Raw genomic sequence first — 19,132 nt, forward strand, 5'->3', positions numbered from 1 at the left:
TGTGGGTCATGACATTTGTTATTGATTAATTCCAATATTGCTCAGAGTTTTAGAATAACATAGCTTCTTGGGGTGCCTTGAATGTCTGCCCAATGCCTATGGAGTCAATTTCACATTAGTATGTATATACATATATACTGTAAAAGTGAAAAATGAAGTCGTATACATAAAAATAATAGTTTCAAACAGAAATGAAACATTGGTTCAGAATTGAAACATTGGTTTAAAAGGATTGAAATTAAAATGTATGAAATTGTTAATAAAAATAATTACAAAAACGAAATGAGCCAGTAAATCATTTATATTTAAGCAACAGATTTCAAGAAACTGAAGTACCAACAGTTCACACGTTGTGCATAGGCTACAATATTTGAAAGGATAATGAGTTTTTACATTACAAATACAAAGCCGAAAGGTTTCAGCATGGGCTTAACCATTGAAGTCATCCACAGATTTAATGTAGTCAACTAAGTGGAACATTCAGCTTCATTGACTGATTCCTCCTGATGACCGAGATTGGAGCAATAAACACTGGACTGATGAGTTGGATGTAGGGAAGTTCAAGCACCCACATTATAACATGAAAATGACAGAGGCCCTCTGATGAAATGATAAAACATGAAAAGTGAACCAAAGTCCAGACCTCCACATGAGCAGTTGTGAAGACATTTTCTGTGTTTCTTAAAGTAAAATTCCCAGTGAACCTTAGGACCACATTTCCTTCTGATAGCATTTGAAAACTTCAGACAACATTTCTCACAGCTCAGATCTCCTATAGATCTAGGTCATATCTTAGTGGTCATGGCTTGCTCTGTGTTTTCTATGCTCGTAATCTGTGAATTAGGTATTCACATAACTGGGTAAACTATATATTAGTTTTAGTGTCTCAAGGACATCTGCAGGTTTGAGCTCAGACAGGGAGATCCTGGGTTTATTCTTTGCTTCCACTCTGTATACATGCCTTACTGATTTGGCTATCAAAAGTATTCATCCCCATAGGACCATTCAACATTTTATTGTGTAACAACATGAAATTAAAATAGATGTGTCAAAGTGAAGAGAATCTGCATAATGTTCTAAGTTAACAACAAATATGAAACAGTACACAATTAATTGCATAAGTATTCAACCCCTTTGCTATGACACACCTGAATGAGCTGCGGAGGTTGTGCAGGTGGAATGGAGTTCACCTGTGCTATTAAGGTGTTTCATATGATTTCAGATTAAATACACCTGCCTCTGTGAGACCCCACAGTAAGTTAGTACAATATAAAACAAAATTGTTGAAGGAACATTCAAAGCAAATCCGAACAAAGGTTCTTCTAAAGAACCAATTAGGGGTAGGATATAACAATCCTGAGGCAATTGCGAAAGCAAAAGTATACCCGGGAGCACAGTTAAGTCCAATATTCAGAAATAGAGAGAATGTGGCACAGCAGTGAATATTTTTGAAATAGAGCACCTCAAAAACTGAGTGGCCGGATGAAAAGGGCACAGGGAGGCCACCAAGAGGACTATGACAACTCATAAGGAGTTACAGTCTTCCACAGCTGAACTGAGAGACACTGCATGTAGCAAAAACAGCAGTACACTTCACAAAAGAGAGGCTTCCACATACCTTCTGGCAAACTGAGATGTGTTGTGAGTTTTATTGTTTTTTTGCACATCATCCTAAGAACAGCATCCCCACCATGAAGCGTGGTGGTGGCAGAATCAAGCTGTGAGGACACTTCTCTGTCAGGGCTTGGACAGCTGGTCTAAACACTCTACCAGGTATCTAGACAGACATTGTAGCCAGTCCTCACTGTGGTTCTCTCACAGCTGCTTCACCAGGTGGGTGGAGCAATTCCCCAGCATTAATTCCACAACATAGCAATGACTTGCCTTACCTTATACAGAAAATGAAAAAGAAACACATTACAAATTACATACAAATGGCATACACTATAAGTACAATGTAACATTGACACATGAAGTATAGAAAAGGATTAGATTATAATACATATTTTAGGGATGGTTGCAGGGGGCCATCACGATGGCAGCAAAGGGAGCTGGTCAGATGGCTGTGTAAACACAGAGATGTTACTAAATTATGGTATCACATTTCAGTTCTTCAGAAAATTGAAATTAAGTCATTTTTACCTGTAATACATGAATCAGTCAACGAACAGTCAATGTGTCCAATGATACTTAACAGGCAAAATTGTAGACCACTTCAACACCACATGATCAAGGCTATCCTTGTCAAAGGTGATTTGGGAATATCATTGTCATACATTATACATTGTAATTATGGCAGCAAAAGTTTGATTTAAGAGCCAAATCGACAGTAGCCCAATATTTGTTATATTTCCCTGTGTCATTACTCTTTTTTATAACTAATTTGTATTGTAAAGCTGCTAAATACTATTCATTAACGGAATCCTCCGTACACCTCAAAAAGCGGTAGTCGTTGTATCCCTTTGTTCAGCAACAAAATATATTTGGGGTTGCGGCGGCGAAGCTGCAGGAAAGCTATTGTATTTGTGCTGGTTTATATTTTTACTATTATTCCAGATTTTGAACCCATAACTATTGCTCTGGTGAAAACTCACCAAACGTTGTACACATTTAGATAATGGGAACAATTTCCATATATAAAACTGTAGGATGGATCTGTGGCACGGTTGCCTAGCAACAGCTTGTCAAACACTGACACATTTCGAAATTCTGCCCCATCACCGTATAACACCCGGAATGTTGAAACTTCTTCATGAGCAATTGGGAGGTCCAGTTGCTCAAGAACAATTTTGCCTCAAGGATCCATAAGTTGCCATCATTTAGAAATTTGTGAAAAACCTTAAAACTTCTCATGAACCGTTGGTCAAACTCACTTGTAGGTTTGTATGCGTGTACTTTATACTGTCCTCTAGATCATTTGTGAAGCAACAATAGGCAGGCCTATCAAATACTATCATTTTTATCTTTTGTGGCTTCTGATACACCAACATCATGAAAACAATTTCCTACTGCCATGCAAAGTCACACACACCCAACCATCCCCTTCCTGAAGATGTCAGGCCATGTGCCAAATCATTTGGCCTGTTAGTGGCATTATGTTATTCTTCCCGATTTTGGATGGTTATATCTGTTGTTGTTGTTAGGTGAAATCTCTCTAAAACATGTGCACCTTTAGATAATGGGAACAATTTCCACACACGTCATGGGATGGATCCATTGCATTATTGCCTAGCAACAGCTTGTTATTAATCTTCTAGATTTGAACAGAATAGATTTGAACTCGTTCTGCTTCGAGACAACCAAACCGTGTATACATGCAGATTTCCACAAATGTCATGATGGGATACGTCCGTTGCATGGCTGCCTAGCAACAGCCTGTTGAAAGCTGCCACATTTGATACTTTTGCCCCTGTCTTGCCACACGGTCCTGTGTTATGTATGTAGTTTTTTTCAAGCTTTCCTGTTTTATGCTGCAAAGGCTGGAACCCGCATATTGCTGCTTGCAGCTATATTTCTTACAAAATATAAGTGTACAGAGCAACATTTGACAGTTTTTCACAACACATGCATTGACAGGCATTAACAGGCACTTTTATGCTATGGTTGCGCACACAGTACCACATTAAGAAATCAAATGAGTTGGTATATAGATTGCTAGCTATATCTTAATATGTTCACAAAATGTCTGAAAGCTTTCAGTTTGCGATCATTTTGGCAAAAACATAAGACATTACATTTGGCATGAATCTTTCAGTCCCATTAAATTAAAACATTTCAATATGCCCATGGATGGTCCTTTTCACTTTCTAGGGTAGATACACAGACAACACAGCTTCCGCTACTGTGTAACAAGTACAATTCTGAATATATGTAAATTTACTTAGCAAATAAAAGGGAATTTTTATTACACTACATTATACTACATCAGAGAAACTACACAAACAAAATACCAAAAGGACCACCTTGTGAAGCAAGCATTACTAAATTACATTGTCATCTGTGATCACCAATAACACAGAATTTTAACAAATGGACATACATACTTTATTGCATATAAAAACCTACCCAGAAGTAAGAAAATTCACATTTACAAAATGTAATTAAAACAGATCTACATATGTAAGTCCCTTTTGTTAAAAATGATCACAAATCAGTAACACAAATACAACACACAAAATGGAAGTCAAACTACATGACATTCAAATATGAAGTTGAAGGCTTGCATACTCATGCCAGTATCTGAAAATCTGCAGACAAATACGCTTATTTACCCACCAGTGGGGTTTCCACCAAGCTCACTTTTTGCAGCTAAAATGCAGTACATCATGTCATAAGCTCCTTTTGCGTGTTTTCATGTACCAAATTAAAATCCTAACGTCTGAGTAATTTCATTGCATTTTCACTTCTACTGTTCACAAATTGTGTGTTATGAAGTGCAGACAAGCCACAAGTATACAAATATGATGTGGGTGGACTGCACTAGGCTTTATGAGACTATTAAAGATAAGAGCATGAATATTTGTACTTGTCAAAAGGCAGTGATGCATGTCCTGATGAGACTCAAGATAATTAAAGTAAATAAGCATCAAGCTCATCCCTGTGCACTTTCAGCACCCAATGAAGATAGGACCTTCCCTGTTAAATGGTGGAGAACCTAAAAACAATCACTGCATGATTAAGATAGCTATTCTATACATAGTTGTGCATGAAAGGCATACCCAGAGGCATTTTTATAATTTTATACATCAAAAAACCTCACCATGTTAATTAAAAACCTTTTGATAATAATCATATTTTACAGAAATGTCCCTTTTCCATCACACCTCTGTTTTGTTATTACTTGCATAAAAACTGCGGATGGAAACTAGGTAATTGCATGTATTTGCTTATTTGATCATGTATGATATGTAGCTCAACTCTAGCATTCATAAGCTGTATACCCATAATAACAAAAGCATTCATCAGCTGAATACCCATAACAAAGATAAGCAGGGTATCTTTCATTAGGATCGAGTTCAAGAAAGCTCAATGTAAGTAGACACTTGCACTTAACAGCCGACAAACCCCTCTTTGAGCAATGTTACAGGATGTATGTGCTCATTCTACAGTGAGAGGTCACTTGGTTGGGGGCCAGGTATGTTGAAATGTGTAGGCTAGATGGAGAAAACAGACACTGCTGGTGTGTTAGGCGTTTAGACTTCCCATCCCATACAATCCTAATTGTATCCATTCTCCTGTAACGATCATTGAGCAGCCACATCCGATAACACTTTCATGGAGAACAACGGCTGTAGTGGTGGGTGGGTTTGTGTGAAGAAAATAGGTCATCATCAAGATGATAAAAGCAAAATTTGCACATTCACCATAACGACAAATAAAGATGGTTCTAGTGAGGTGACCACATCACAGACACCAGCTTGAAGGGATATGATCAGAACTCACCTGTACCTCGAAATGCCCTTGCTGCTCTAGCTATCTGTTGGGGGGGTTTGAAACTCGGCTCTGGCTGTCTCCCCTACCTGCACCTGGCAAAACTTCCTTTTCTGTTGTCATCACAACAAAATAATCAAACTTAGCTACTCTAAGGGAATTAGCTTACAACTTAATTCATTCAGGGGATCTTCTAACAAAATATTTAAATAACCTACAGACACCATCCACAGTTCTGTTTCCCTTAATGCAAGTTGTATGCATCCAAATGATCAATACTCAACATATGCTCAGTAACATATGATGCACAACACATTGTGGAATGAACTTTTAAGTTACGTGAGACAAGACAAACCCATATGTTTACGGTTCAGCTATGCACATGCGCTTCATTGGCTGGAGACTTTCCAGATTCTAGTGGTTTAAACATCAAACTAAATTTTTTACGTTTCACTGAGCTGTAAAACACAATGACGGTTCCAGTCTGTTACAACACAGTGCAGGGATCTGTTGGTTCAGTTTGAGATCTAGAATTAAATCTCATCCTAGTTATTACAGCTGCAATGAAACGGTAGACTGTTAGCCCTATCTTACTTTACAACAGCGGATTAATGGAAGGCTGCACAGAACAGCCCATTCAATAAGATGCAACACCTTCATTATTGTTTTGGGATCACTGTTGAGGTATGATGTATACACCCAGGATTCTGCCTGGATTTATTGGTTAAGAAGCTGTGCTGAGGAAAACGAAAATCGTTCAGTGTTTGAGGCAAAAAAACACGAAGTATCTACGTACAAAAACATAGTTAAAGGGAAACCCAGGGGCTAATTTAAGAGATTCCTTAAAGTCAGACTGCAATAATCTGTAAAAGGCACATCAGAGTCTCTAGTTGAATAAGGCAGCTTCATGTCCACTGTGCAGACTAGGCAGCGGTATCGTTCTCCAGAGACTGAAAGAAGAGTTCGAAGATAACAAGCCTTGGATGTGGTAGAAGTATTCTTGTCTTCTTCTCTTTTCCCTTCCCAGAAGACCTCAGAAAAGGGAGATCAAACTGAAGGAAAAGTTGGTGGGAACTTTCTCTCTGTACCATCTCCTACGCAATACACACTCCTCAATAGTAGTTAAACTTGACCTTTTCAATATCACCAATAAGTGTCCGAGCCAAGAAGATGCCCACCATCTAATAAGAGGGATGAATTCACAGTATTAGCTTACAATATATGACTCAACATAAACATGTATTCTCTAGTTTATGTACATATATTTACCTGAAGTAGAGATATTACAATGAACACTCCAGCCACTATGTAGATATTCCGAGGCAGCCACTCCTCCAAGGCTGGGATGCAGCCCTTGACGTAAATAAAGTTGCTCCAGTCTCCCTGCAACAGGAAATTAGAATTTCTATCCCAAACCTTCAGATACACCGATTGCCTCAGATTACCTTCCATGGAGTACAAAGCTTTGACTAAGAACTCAATTTAAAATGCAAATATACTTTGAAATGCCTTGCAATAAATGGGCATGCATTTTCAGTGACAACTCAAATGACTACATCGCATTATTTTTCATGATGCAGTATGCTCCATGTTCTATTAGTAACGGTTATATACGTACAAAAATAGATATCTAGCTAGTTGTTGGCTATGAAGATGTGCTCCTAATTAACATTAGCTAGCCCACAGTCTTGTCTACCGACTAGTTCATGTCACATGGAATGCATCGTCCAAACACTTTAGCCGGTAACAGGCCTGATCTTTTCAGTAGATTGAAACAACTAGCCGGATAACAAGCTTACATGGTCTTTCCTTTGCATACATTCACAGTGATTAGAGGATCACTATAATTAACGAATGTGTCTGCAAAAATAAGGGAATTATCTGAAAGCAAGCAATCATGCTATGTTACATAGTGTAACAATGTACACATTTTATTTATTTATTTGTGGGGGCGGGTGGGGGGGGGGGGTCTCTCTCAGCATGTCCATTAGTTGAGTGTAATAGCAGACAACAGGGAGCAAGTCATTACTTAGCACTGATTGTGCAACACAAAGACCTTGTGACATACTGGGAATAGACTGCGTTAAGCATTCTCTCTCCTCAACAGAAGTACTCCAGACAGTTTGTCATGTTGCAGAGGCACGGATTCATTTTCCTTTTCCAGATGTGTGCACTTACATAAGAAAAAATTAAGTATAGCACAAGGGCTATGTCGCATTCTCCAAAACATACACTTCTTACTGTTCCTGAGGAAACAGCGAAAATGTGGACACCCGTACTAATAGCGGAGTTTAGGTGTTTCAGCCACACCCACTGCTCACAGGTGCATGTAATCCAGAAACATAGCCATAAAATCTCTATAGACAAACATTGGCTGTACAATGGGTTGTACTGTAGAACTCAGTGACTTTAATTGTGGCACTGTCATAGGATGCCATCTCTGCCATTAGTCAGTTCATTTAATTTCTGCCCCTACTAGATCTGCCCCGGTCAACTGTAAATGCTATAATTGTGATGTGGAAGCGTCCAGGAGACGCATAAATTTACAGAAGGTCGCAGAGTGCTGAAGCTTGGAAAGAAAAAAATCACCTGTTTCATCACTCCCCACAATGTTCCAAATTTCCTCTGGAAACAACAACAGCGCAACAGTTCAGCGGGAGCTCCAGGAAATGTGTTTCCATGGCCGAGCAGCTGTACGCAAGCCTCACATCAACATGCGCAATGCCAAGCGACAGCAGGAGTGGTGCAGCGCACGCTGCCACGGGACTCTGGAGCAGTGCAAACATTGTCTCTGCAGTCCTTAAAGACATGGTTTGATGGGGTTGGTGTGGATGAACGAGTGGCCTGCACAGAGCCCTTTGGGATGAATTGGAATGGTAATTGCAAGCCTGGCCTTCTCTTCCAACATCAGTGCTTGATGCCACAAATGTACATTTGGCTGAATGGGCATAAATTCCCAGAGACACTCCAAACTCTTGCGGAAAGCCTTCCAAGAAGAGTGGCAACGGTTATAAATACAAAGAGGGTGGCAACTCTATCAATGCCCATGGTTTTGGAATGGGATGTCCAACTAGCTCATGAGTGATAGTGGAGTGTCCAACAGCTTGGTGCTTACCTATGTAAGGGACACTGCAGGGCAGCAATGTAGTCCTATTATCCTCCCCCACTGGGTTTTAAAAGTTTTTTTTTATTGAAAGTCAAGCTCTGATGCATTCCAGTACATAAACAATTCTATTTAGCAGGTAACAGTATGAGATTTTGTAAGGGAAGATTTGCACTAGAGACCTACTGATTAATGAGTTTCCATTGTTGGATATTAGGGTTATTTCTGAATGTGAATAGAATAATACAAATATTTACCTACATTGATAAGACAAACTTGGGACAGAATTGTTGAAATGAAGTATTGAAATGAAGGCAATATTACTTTATAACATTTCATTAAAAAGTTTTGTCAGTGAAATGTTTAGGCTTTGTGGTCATCTTGCTGATGTAGTTTCCATTTGTGGGCCCTTATTCTTAGAGAAAGAATTATGCTATTTTGCCCTTTTCCATGGTTTGACAGGCAAAATAAGAAACCCACTGTTTTATTATCCCCAAAACTAAAACACAGGCAGCAGCATTACCATAGCTAACATCTAAAGTATAGAAAACGAAGCTGAAAACGGTAGAGCCTTCAGTCTAGGAGATTGCTCTCGCTTCAAATATTTTAACCGTTTCACCGTCAGTACACAAATAATGCCGCTAGCTAGTAGCTACCAGACAATTCCGCCCGAGATCTGAAGAACGAGTGTAAGACCAGATTGGCAAACATGATTTGAATACTTAATTGCAATGCAGTGAGCTTGACCACGGTGCCATTTAGGAGGCGCTTTGAGTTCATTGTATTTCAGATGATAGTTCACAGACTGAAAAGGAGAGATGGATGTTCTAAGTCCATGGCAGTGTTTAAACCGGGTCAAAGCTTGGGATCCCCCTATCAACAAATGACTTAACACATTGCTTGTTTTATTATACTATGGACACATATGGTCTCAGAAATCAACACAAATGAATTGGCAGTAGTGTCTGAGATAGTGTGGGTTAGCAAGACTAATTTTCCTGAGCATGTGCACCAACATTTGTCATTTGAATGTATATAAATACATGTCTGTTAACACCATCATGGATGATATGAATGTTCTAGAATACAAGTATTTATAGTGTCTGTAATCTGCTTGTTTCAACAAGATAAGCATTGGCTTACAGTACTTATATGCATGTGTGTAAAAGCACACCCATGTGAATGTGTTAGTAAATTACCATTTTGTTTTAGGTACTAATAAAGGTACTTATCAACAGTTATCAACAAATGCTGCACAATGGTAATTTTGTTTGTCAGTCATAAATTGCCAAAGGATCAACATTTAAAAAGGAAACTGCTGGGATAAGGCATCCCGTTTTTGTCCCCACTTTCATTACAACCAAATTGTGATTAAGGCACTGCTTCAAGTCCCAGCAGACTCAATGTATACACTTGTGCCTTCTGAAACACACCCAATGATATTCGGTTCCTCACCAAGTTGCTAGCTCAAGGAAGTCCACACTGGAATCCTTATGTGCCGGGAGGAACGCACTTATCAGCCTTATACCGCAACTTAGCTCACAGGCACCAAAGCCAGCACAAGGCAAGGCAACCATATTCGATTAGAAACCTCCCCCAACCTGGCCAAACCTCTATACTAACCTGCATGCAGGATCCAAAAGCTGGACTTGCAATGACGCAAGTAACTGTGAGGCAGTGACTTTACACACAGTAGTCATTTTTTATCATATTGATCAAGTACATACATTTCAGAACCCAGTCAACTTGTTTAATGAGCTCAATAGACAGTGTCATACCTTCCCAACTTTACGGACATCATAGCCACACTGGGTGTTCAAAACTGTGTCCTGGGGGGCAGAGTTACAGAAAAGGCATTTTAGTCACGTCATTGTCAAGGATTAATAAGGGGCATACTTGAAAACAAATATATCTAAGGATTATAACAAGGACAAAAGTAACTTATTCAGAGGAGAGATGGATCCTGAAAGAACAATGAAACAAAGATGCAGAGATGCATGCAGATTACTCACTGCAGGGTCACTGAGGCAGCAGGAGAAGGGCACCCCACACCTCTCTCGGCTGGGATTGTTGTCGGTGCAGTTAAAGTAGACATTTAAGTCCCAGTCATCAGGGTCCTTGGCTCCGCAGCAGTGGTTCTAAGACAGGCAAAAGTGTGGAGGTTGGGTTTGAGGGAAACTCCAACCCCAGAGGTGTTTCCCTTCTGAGCATACAATAAACCTTTTGAGGGCTTTGAATCTGAATCTCTCTGATCTTGGCCCATACCCGTATGTTTAAACCATACCAATTTCATGATCTTTATATACATTGTTTATATTTCCACAGCAGAGAATACAGTCAGTGTTATTTTGGAGGCCAGATTCATGATGATCCATAAACAATATGTAATGTTTATAAGCCCAAATGTAAAAGTAGCGAAAAGGGGGAAAAACGCTCAGTCCCCAAATTAAGCTGAATTTCCACAGAATGTACCATATTTTAAAAAATGTACCTTCCATATGGAAAAGACTTGAATAGATGGCGTTATAATCTTTTGCCTATATCATTAAGCCCTACTCCCCAGAGAACAGGGTATTGTTGCAAGCAAAAACACAACCACACAAACACTATTGTATGAACAATCTTGAGTAGTGAAGGGGGGAAAAACACTTTGCGACAAGGGACATCAGGTAACAGATCCAGAAATGACAAAACAGCTGTTACTAGTTATCAAAGGGAGGAGTAGCTGATTAGTAAGACACCTATGAACTCAAATTCTCACTGGCAATTTTGTCCCTCCCCTTTCCCTCCTCACCAGCTTTTGCAGGGAGTCAATAAGGTTCTGTAGGTCGATGTCCTCTCTGTAGGCCTTGATGTTGGCCAGGAAGAACTCATTGATCCAATCCCTGACATTGTCCTGGAAAACGAACGCCAGCACAGCTGCTGTCAATTCCAGGAAGAAGATGAATCCGATTATCCCTGAGAACTGAAGAGGGGGAAAACAAAATTCTTTAAAATAATTAAGACAGGTGGAATGTTATTTGAGATATGTGGTGATTTAAAAGACATCCTGTGTTAGTATGTAAGTAGCAGCCAGACATTATCATTGTATTTTCATTATTGTTTAAACAGGTTAACCAGTGTGCAATGGTGGATTTTTTCTTCTTGCTAGGAACACGTTGAAAAATTCAGGAGTGCAAATTGTCATGTTAGAGTTTTAAGAGAGATGTCTCCAACATTTTCTGGAATGAGAGTTACTTAAACATGGAGAGTGAGCCACACACTTATCTCCCCTGCAACCTTTCCCCAGGTCTTTACTGTACAAGAGAAATGACTGCCCTACATTTTGTCAACATACCCAGTCATATAAGGATTAATAAAGTACTAAGGAGGGGCATATAACATTTGGGAGACCATTTCAATGATTCAGTAACATCAGAATAAATTAACATAGGTCTGGAAAAATTCAGATTTCTTTCATCGCATCGGTCCATTAATAGCAATGCTGGCCCTTTCACTGTGCTTCCAGCAAAAGAGGAGTGTGTGGTCTTTGATAAAGGAAGCCAACGGTAGCTGTTATTTTGTACCAATAACAGATCTAAGTTACGTTCTGTTTGTAGCGTTGCAGGTACTGTTCAATTGCTGCACTGACATAGCGTTTACGGATGGCGCGCAGACCGGCCAGAGAGCACTTATCAGTTGATGATCCAACAAGGGAGGCATTAGCAAAATTGTGAATTTATTGGCCAGATTGTGTTGGGTAGAAATCGACACTATTATTTTCATAAGATCACTCATCCATTTTTAGTTGCATATGCAATTGAAACTGACACACCCAACAGCCCATTTAAGGATGCAAAGAACACATTCTTATTCACAGCAACAACCTGGGGGAAATGAAGTTTAACTTGCTTAGGATTCTTCATATTGTTAGGTTGGGGATTAGAACCAGCAACATTTATTTTACTGCCCCAACAGTTGAGCATAAGGACAGCCTTATGCAGCAACCACCAATGTACAAAGAAAAACAACATAGCATATGAGAAAACAAAAGTAACAGGCCCAAGGAACACATACAAAACTATGCTTTAATGCCATTTACTGTACATTCAATTAAGTTAAACATGTGGGTCTTGTTTAACTTCCCACCCTGGAGTTAAACCCATTAAGACAGACATGCCATGTGCGATTAGCCTGAAGTGTCAACAGAGGAGAATGTCTGACTCATGGAGCACAAGCTGGGCAAACAGATAGGTGCTTGTAATAGCAGATAAAATGCACATCAGCATGCCATCTGTGTGCTACGAGAGAACCATGGGAAAGACAGAGAGGAAGCCAGAAAAACTGAACGTTGAGGCAGTGTGGTACTCACAAATTTGAGGAGGCAAATGTTCTCCCTGAGTGCCCCTACACATCCGGCAAAGCCCAGAATGAAAGTAATGGCTCCCACAGCCAGCACCAGCCACACAGGGTCAAAGCCATGCTGCCGTGTCACCTGGGTCAGGTCCAACAGCACCCCCTACAGGAGACAAAACAGTAAGGTGAACTAAGAGACCGTGTTAGGCTATAGCATATGGCAAGTGAAATCTTCTTTCAGACAAGGATGAAATCCAGGCCTTTTATTTCGAACACAGCTGGACTGTAACATGCAGGCAGACCCAGATCCCGTCATCACAGGAAATAATTCTCACATTTTATAATCTGTGAATCAATTTGGAATGTGATCTTGTAACATTAAGTCTATAGGTTCAGTATACACTGTAAAACCCAAACTGTCCTAAAGAGCAGTTACACCATACGCAACCAAAATTACAGAAATCTCTTATGAAATTAAGCTACAAGGGGTGTGTATCATGGGGGGGAAATTACATTTGTCGACTAATGATTGTAAACATCTCAAAAGCTTATAAGGAGAACTGACAATCCTGTTCAATTATTCACTGCATATCAGTTTGAGCTACTCTGATTCAAACACATTAACCACAAAAGAATAGTCACAGGGTAGCATTCAGATGACTATGATGGTGACTCATGCACATAGCCAGGGGAAAGTTGATCACTCACCTTCTCACTCCAGGCCCAGAAACCAATGGCAATGAATGCTGCTCCAGCCAGCTGAGAAAAAGGCAGACAGCCTTTAGTCTTTGAATATTTTAATAGTAATAGTTTACCTTAATATTCAATATTGTCACAAGGTTATTAAGCAAACCAAGGATAAGGTATACAAATGTAAACACTGATAACACTGTAAATGACTGGGGGGAACTCAGCAAAGACTTCACAGAAATAGTCAGACACCGGAAGTGGTTATAATGGATCCTAGGACTCATGACTACACACCCTGCTCTATCAAAAGAACTGCTTGTTAAACACCCACAAGCACCATTTTGCTAAACAGTTGCACACACATCATATTTGCACAATATAGCCTCTGTCAGTCCAGCAAGCCCATAATGGAGGCCTGGCTACTTTAGTCAACCTTCTGAAAGATTCTAAAGAATACCAACAATTTCCCTTATCACCTTCCAGTCAAAGGGTCATGGCAGAACGAGTGTTGTTTTCATTTGACAATGTAACGTCCTCTACATCCATAGTAACATCACCTCACGTATTACACCTACATTCCATTTCAAATTGATAATTCTCTAGTATCAGCTACTTATTGCAATCTCAGTTGGAATGAAATGCTTTTAGTTAGTATTTAAAAAACATGTTTCTCAATATCCTGTTGAAACAGATGAAGAGGAAGCCTAGTGTCTTTTCTAAAAGAGGAAGTAGGGGCTCTGAAGGTTTACTGTTAACTCTTGGTGCTGGTACAGCATTATTAGAGATGTAGGCTAAAGCAAAACAAATTGTTGAAGCAATTATTACATTTACGTCATTTAGCAGAAGCTCTAAATCCAGAGCGATTTACAGTTAATTGAGAAACACACAGACGCTGCGATATAACATCTTAAGATATATCACAGGGAGCGGTTACAGAAAAAGTGCTCTGCATGGAAAGACTGGGGCAGGGAACACCAGGTCAGCCAGCAGGACGGGGAACATTAAGTGAATCAATGTGTTTCCTACATATAAAGGAAGGCAGAGGCTACGAATCCAGAGTGGCACCCTCCCTGAGGAAACACTGTTCTATAAATTTGTCCTGAATCATACAGCAATTACACACATTCTAGTTTGTCTTTACTCGTCCTCTAAACCCTCAAACAATTTCATCAAATGGATTATGTAGCCTGCTTTTGCTCATATTTTTTAACTTCACAAACAACTTTATGAAATTGAATGAGATTAGAATAGATTAATTGGATTGGAAATCATGAAGGGGGGGGGGGGTTACACCATTTATTACATTTTGGACAGCACTTGGCGCTCTCCACTCTAAATTGGGCACGTTGACAAAAGTCCAGTTCAAATTAATAAAACAAATTTTATTTGACACCTGACATTGATTTGCCTTTGCTATTGGCAAACTTTTCCCAGAAATAGGTCATTCTTTTCACGGCTAAGAGAGGAAACCTTTAGTAAACTAAATCATGCCACAGATCACCTACACCATAGAGGCCACAGATCTGTGCCAATCTTACACTGACTGCACTTTTATTTGAAAGATAAGGGCAAAAAATAGCTATGATTACTCCTGCACAACGCTGTCGCCACATGCAAACTGGTCAAACTGAGTTTGAGCAGAAAATGTTATTGGTATGCAATCTATACTGCCGCAACTCATCTGCAGGACTAGGTAACAGTATGTTTAATATGTTGCATGCATTAGAGTTCTCCAACTTGCGTCGTTTCTTTACAGAGCTGTATATAAAAATAAATGTAGATAAACATTTACAGAAAAGGGTTAATAAGTAGCTTTAAGCAATGTGTTTATGGGATAGCAACAAGTACACTTTGAATATTGAAGCCGGTAAAATTATTGGATGCAGGCCAAATTGTCAGGATAGAATTGTGAAGTTTCCAAAACTTCCAAATTGATCGCAGAGTCTTCATAACAGACTTCAAAGAAGTGTACCATAACTGGGCAAAACTGTCAAATATTACCTTAATAATCTCGATTTACAGTGTGCCCAGAGTAAAAGGAAAAACCAAATAAAGATGGCCTCAAGATCCTGTCTACAGGAGGAAAGCGTTAGCAGGGAAATGCCCATTGAAGGCTGATAGAAATTTGTGCATGCCAAGATCAGTCGCAACCCCAAAATGCTCTGGATATGCCAAACAAGTGAATTTCTTGAGAAGTCTGTGTTTCATAACACCAGTTGCAATAATGTCCAACTCGCTAAAAAAAAAAAGATCCCAATACCTAAAAGCCAGGTCTGGCACCGGGCCTGGCTGAGGCAATTGTTGGGTTAATTTTCAAATGGGCAAAACGACTGCCTCTGCATTTCAAGACTAAAGTAATTACATTGGCCTACACAAATAGCTTTGTTTTGTTATCTATTATGCTGGTTTAAAACAGTCAGACTATAGGTGTATTTCTCCATTAAAGCATTTTTGATTTAGCAGTAAAGCATACGCATTGGGAAATGTTTTGCTTACCAGTACAACCTGTTTGGTTATAAGAACATGGCTTTCTACTTTATCGGATGAACATCTTGGCAAACATTTTAAAACAATTACATAAAAGTCATAGAATTTTAATGTGTTAATAGCACTGTAGGCGACATGTATCCAGTACAATTCTCAAAGGTCAGGGAAAATAAAATGCTGCCAGACAAATTGCCTGGAGACAAAATGTCTTAATGGAAGCCCTGACTGAGGGGTATCTGCTTTCAATAAATGTGAAAAAGCTAAATTAGACAACATTTTAGTTATAAATTAAATCTTAGCTTCTGTTGCCACCAATTCCCATGCAGCATAATTGACATTAACATCACTGTGAACCTCTGAACTTGTATCTCACTAATAACACAGAATCAAACAAGGTTCCATATTGTGTTTTTTTTTTCTTTTGTGATGAAACACGAGTATAGACAATTACATGACATTTACCTCATATGGCAACTTCATAGGTACATTCATAGTTTAGCAAATTACCCACGGGACTCATATACTAGCAATTGTCTGAGTTGATCATGATTTAGAGGGCTCCTGCTAACTATACTTACCCAAAATATAATGTTGTAGCTGAACATGAGGTACTTATAGCAGCAGCTGACCTCTGCATTTTCGTAACGATAGTAGTGCATCGTTTTTCCTTGTATTGAGACAGAAGACAATTACACGTAGTTACATAGTATATACCACATAATTTGAAAAGTTAAGCAGTTAGCTAGCAAGCCCGCCCAGCTATGTAACGTTATGTATTCAGTTTACCCAGTTAGATTGAATGCCTACTACGTTTAAGAACATTACTGAAGCCTCCAGGCAGCCAACTCAACGGAAACACTCACGGATAGACAGCTAGATTGTCACTTACAAAACAGACCATATTTGATCCAACTGTAGCTAGCTAACTAACGACGTTAGACAAACGTTACCTGGAGAACGTCACACTATTTAGCAATTTGGTTAGCTTATCAAATGTACGCAACTAGCTAGGCAAGGTTAGTTAGATAACGTTAGCGAACATGACGATAGACATTTAGTTACATTACCTAGTTACTGTAGATGGTTAATTATGTTAAATATGTTAGCTAGCCATTGTTGTTGACAAAGCAAGGGATACTTTACGACGTAAGGACTCTAGCTAACGTCACTCGTCAGGTTCATTTCTGCTAGCTAGCTAACTTATACTGGCGTAATAACCAGCAACATGTTTGTTAGTTGTATACATTTATCTACAAAAATATACACAATTTTCAGAAAAACATTTAACAACATTAAGTCAATTTGTTACATGCATACTGTTCGTTGAAAACTATCAACTATCGTACCATTAACACTCACCGCTTTGTTTCGCTCCGGCTCTACGGCTTCCTTGACTCAACTCGTCAAGGCTAGAGTTGAACTCTTGCGACTTTTTACTCCACTTTCCGTATGGACTGCAGTGGCGGCGACGCGAAATGTAATATTTGTTTATAAAATGATTTTCCCCGAGTAGTTTTATATTTGCGTTGTATTAGATCGATGCGAAGTCACACTAAATAACATGGCCACACAAAATACAGTTACGCGGTTACACCCTTCAGAGCATGCTCGACAAAAGGAAATTCGGGTTTTCAGTGGAAAATCAGGCCGGGCGTTTTTTAACATTGTGAACAAACACATTGAGCACCAGGGGCGGAGCTTAGCTTTCTCTCCCACGGGTGCGGAGGCTAGAGTGCAGAACCAAAATGTTTTGTTATTTTGGTTCTGTACTCTAGCACATTGAGTTTTAAGGGATACAATGGGGTTGAAGTGCAGACTGTCAACTTTAATTTGAGGGTATTGTCATATATCTCGGATAAGCCGTTTAGAAATGACAGCACCTCTTGTACAAGGTTTCATTTTGAGGCAGTACAAGTATTTTTTTAATTGGCTTCACAGGTGTATTTCGTTAGGCAGGTGAACTCAATTATGTCAAAATACCAGGTTAACCAAGGAAGACCACTGTAGTGGATGACCTGAGAATACTCTCTATGGTGATAAGACTATACCAGCAGCACTACAGAGGGTACATTACAAGATGCAAACCACTGATAAGCCTGAAGAACAGAAAGGCAAGATTACTGTTAGCTAAGAAGCACCTAAAAGAGCCCCAAGATTTCTGAACTAAAAAGTATTGTGGACAGATGAGACAAAGATTAACATGTACCAGAGTGATGGAAAAAAGAAAGTGTGATGGTAAAACAAGAAATGCCCATAATCCAAAGCATACCACCTCATCTGTGAAAAATGGTGGAGGGGGAGTTATGGCTTGGGCCTGTATGGCTGCCAGCGAAACAGGTCACTTGTCTTCACTGATGATGTGACTGCAGACAGAGGTAGAACAATGAAGTCTGAAGTCTACAGAAATATTTTATCTGCTCAGATAAGACCAAATACTTCCAAACTCATTGGATGGCACTTCATCATGCTACAAGACAATGACCCTAAACATACTGCTAAAGCAACAAAGGGTTTTTTGATGGTCAATCCTTGACTGGCCAAAACCGGATCTGAATCCAAGTGAACATGCATTTCACATGCTGAAGAGGAGACTGAATGCAATAAGTCCCTGAAACAAGCAGGAACTGAAGATGGCTGCTGCCATACAGGCCTGTTAAGGCATGACCGGGGAAGATACCCAGCACCTGGTGATGTCAATTCATCGCAGACTTCAAGCAGTCATTACATGCAAAGGATATGCAACCAAATATGAACAATGATTACATTATTCTAAATTATGTTAAACTGTCCATTGTTTTTTGATGCACAAAAATGGGGGGGGGGATTGTGTACAAAAGGTTATCATTTCTAAATGCTTCTGATATGTACGGAAATACATTCAAATTAATGCTGACCGCCTGCACTTCATATTGTCATTGTATCCTTTCAAACTCAAAGGGCTAGATTACAGAACCAAAATAACAAAAACATGGTCACTCTTCAATGAATTATGGTGTTTCACTGTATATACATTGCTCAAAAAATTATGGGAACACTTAAATCACACAATCAAACTCCTTGCTGGCTATTGTGTAATTCATTGAGAAC

The 19,132-nt window shown here is 39.3% G+C and overlaps 1 protein-coding gene across 2 annotated transcripts; it reads right to left on the reverse strand.

The window, feature by feature from the left end:
- Window positions 1-1,619: 1,619 nt before the first annotated feature.
- On the reverse strand, window positions 1,620-17,908 carry tspan14 (tetraspanin 14). 2 transcript variants are annotated; one of them, XM_010869861.3, is made up of 9 exons: window positions 17,405-17,908; window positions 16,624-16,712; window positions 13,577-13,627; window positions 12,885-13,031; window positions 11,328-11,498; window positions 10,546-10,671; window positions 10,312-10,362; window positions 6,700-6,813; window positions 1,620-6,611 (listed from the first exon to the last, which is right to left on the reverse strand). In XM_010869861.3, exons 2-9 carry the CDS (start codon window positions 16,702-16,704, stop codon window positions 6,543-6,545), a joined length of 810 nt encoding a protein of 269 aa, XP_010868163.1. In that variant the 5' UTR covers window positions 16,705-16,712; window positions 17,405-17,908; the 3' UTR covers window positions 1,620-6,542. The 2 variants fall into 2 exon arrangements, with proteins under 2 accessions (XP_010868163.1, XP_010868164.1); XM_010869862.4 differs by having other exon boundaries at window positions 17,392-17,908.
- Window positions 17,909-19,132: the final 1,224 nt, after the last annotated feature.

This window comes from Esox lucius, chromosome 6 (genome assembly GCF_011004845.1).
Source record: "Esox lucius isolate fEsoLuc1 chromosome 6, fEsoLuc1.pri, whole genome shotgun sequence".
NCBI classification, from domain to species: domain Eukaryota; kingdom Metazoa; phylum Chordata; class Actinopteri; order Esociformes; family Esocidae; genus Esox; species Esox lucius.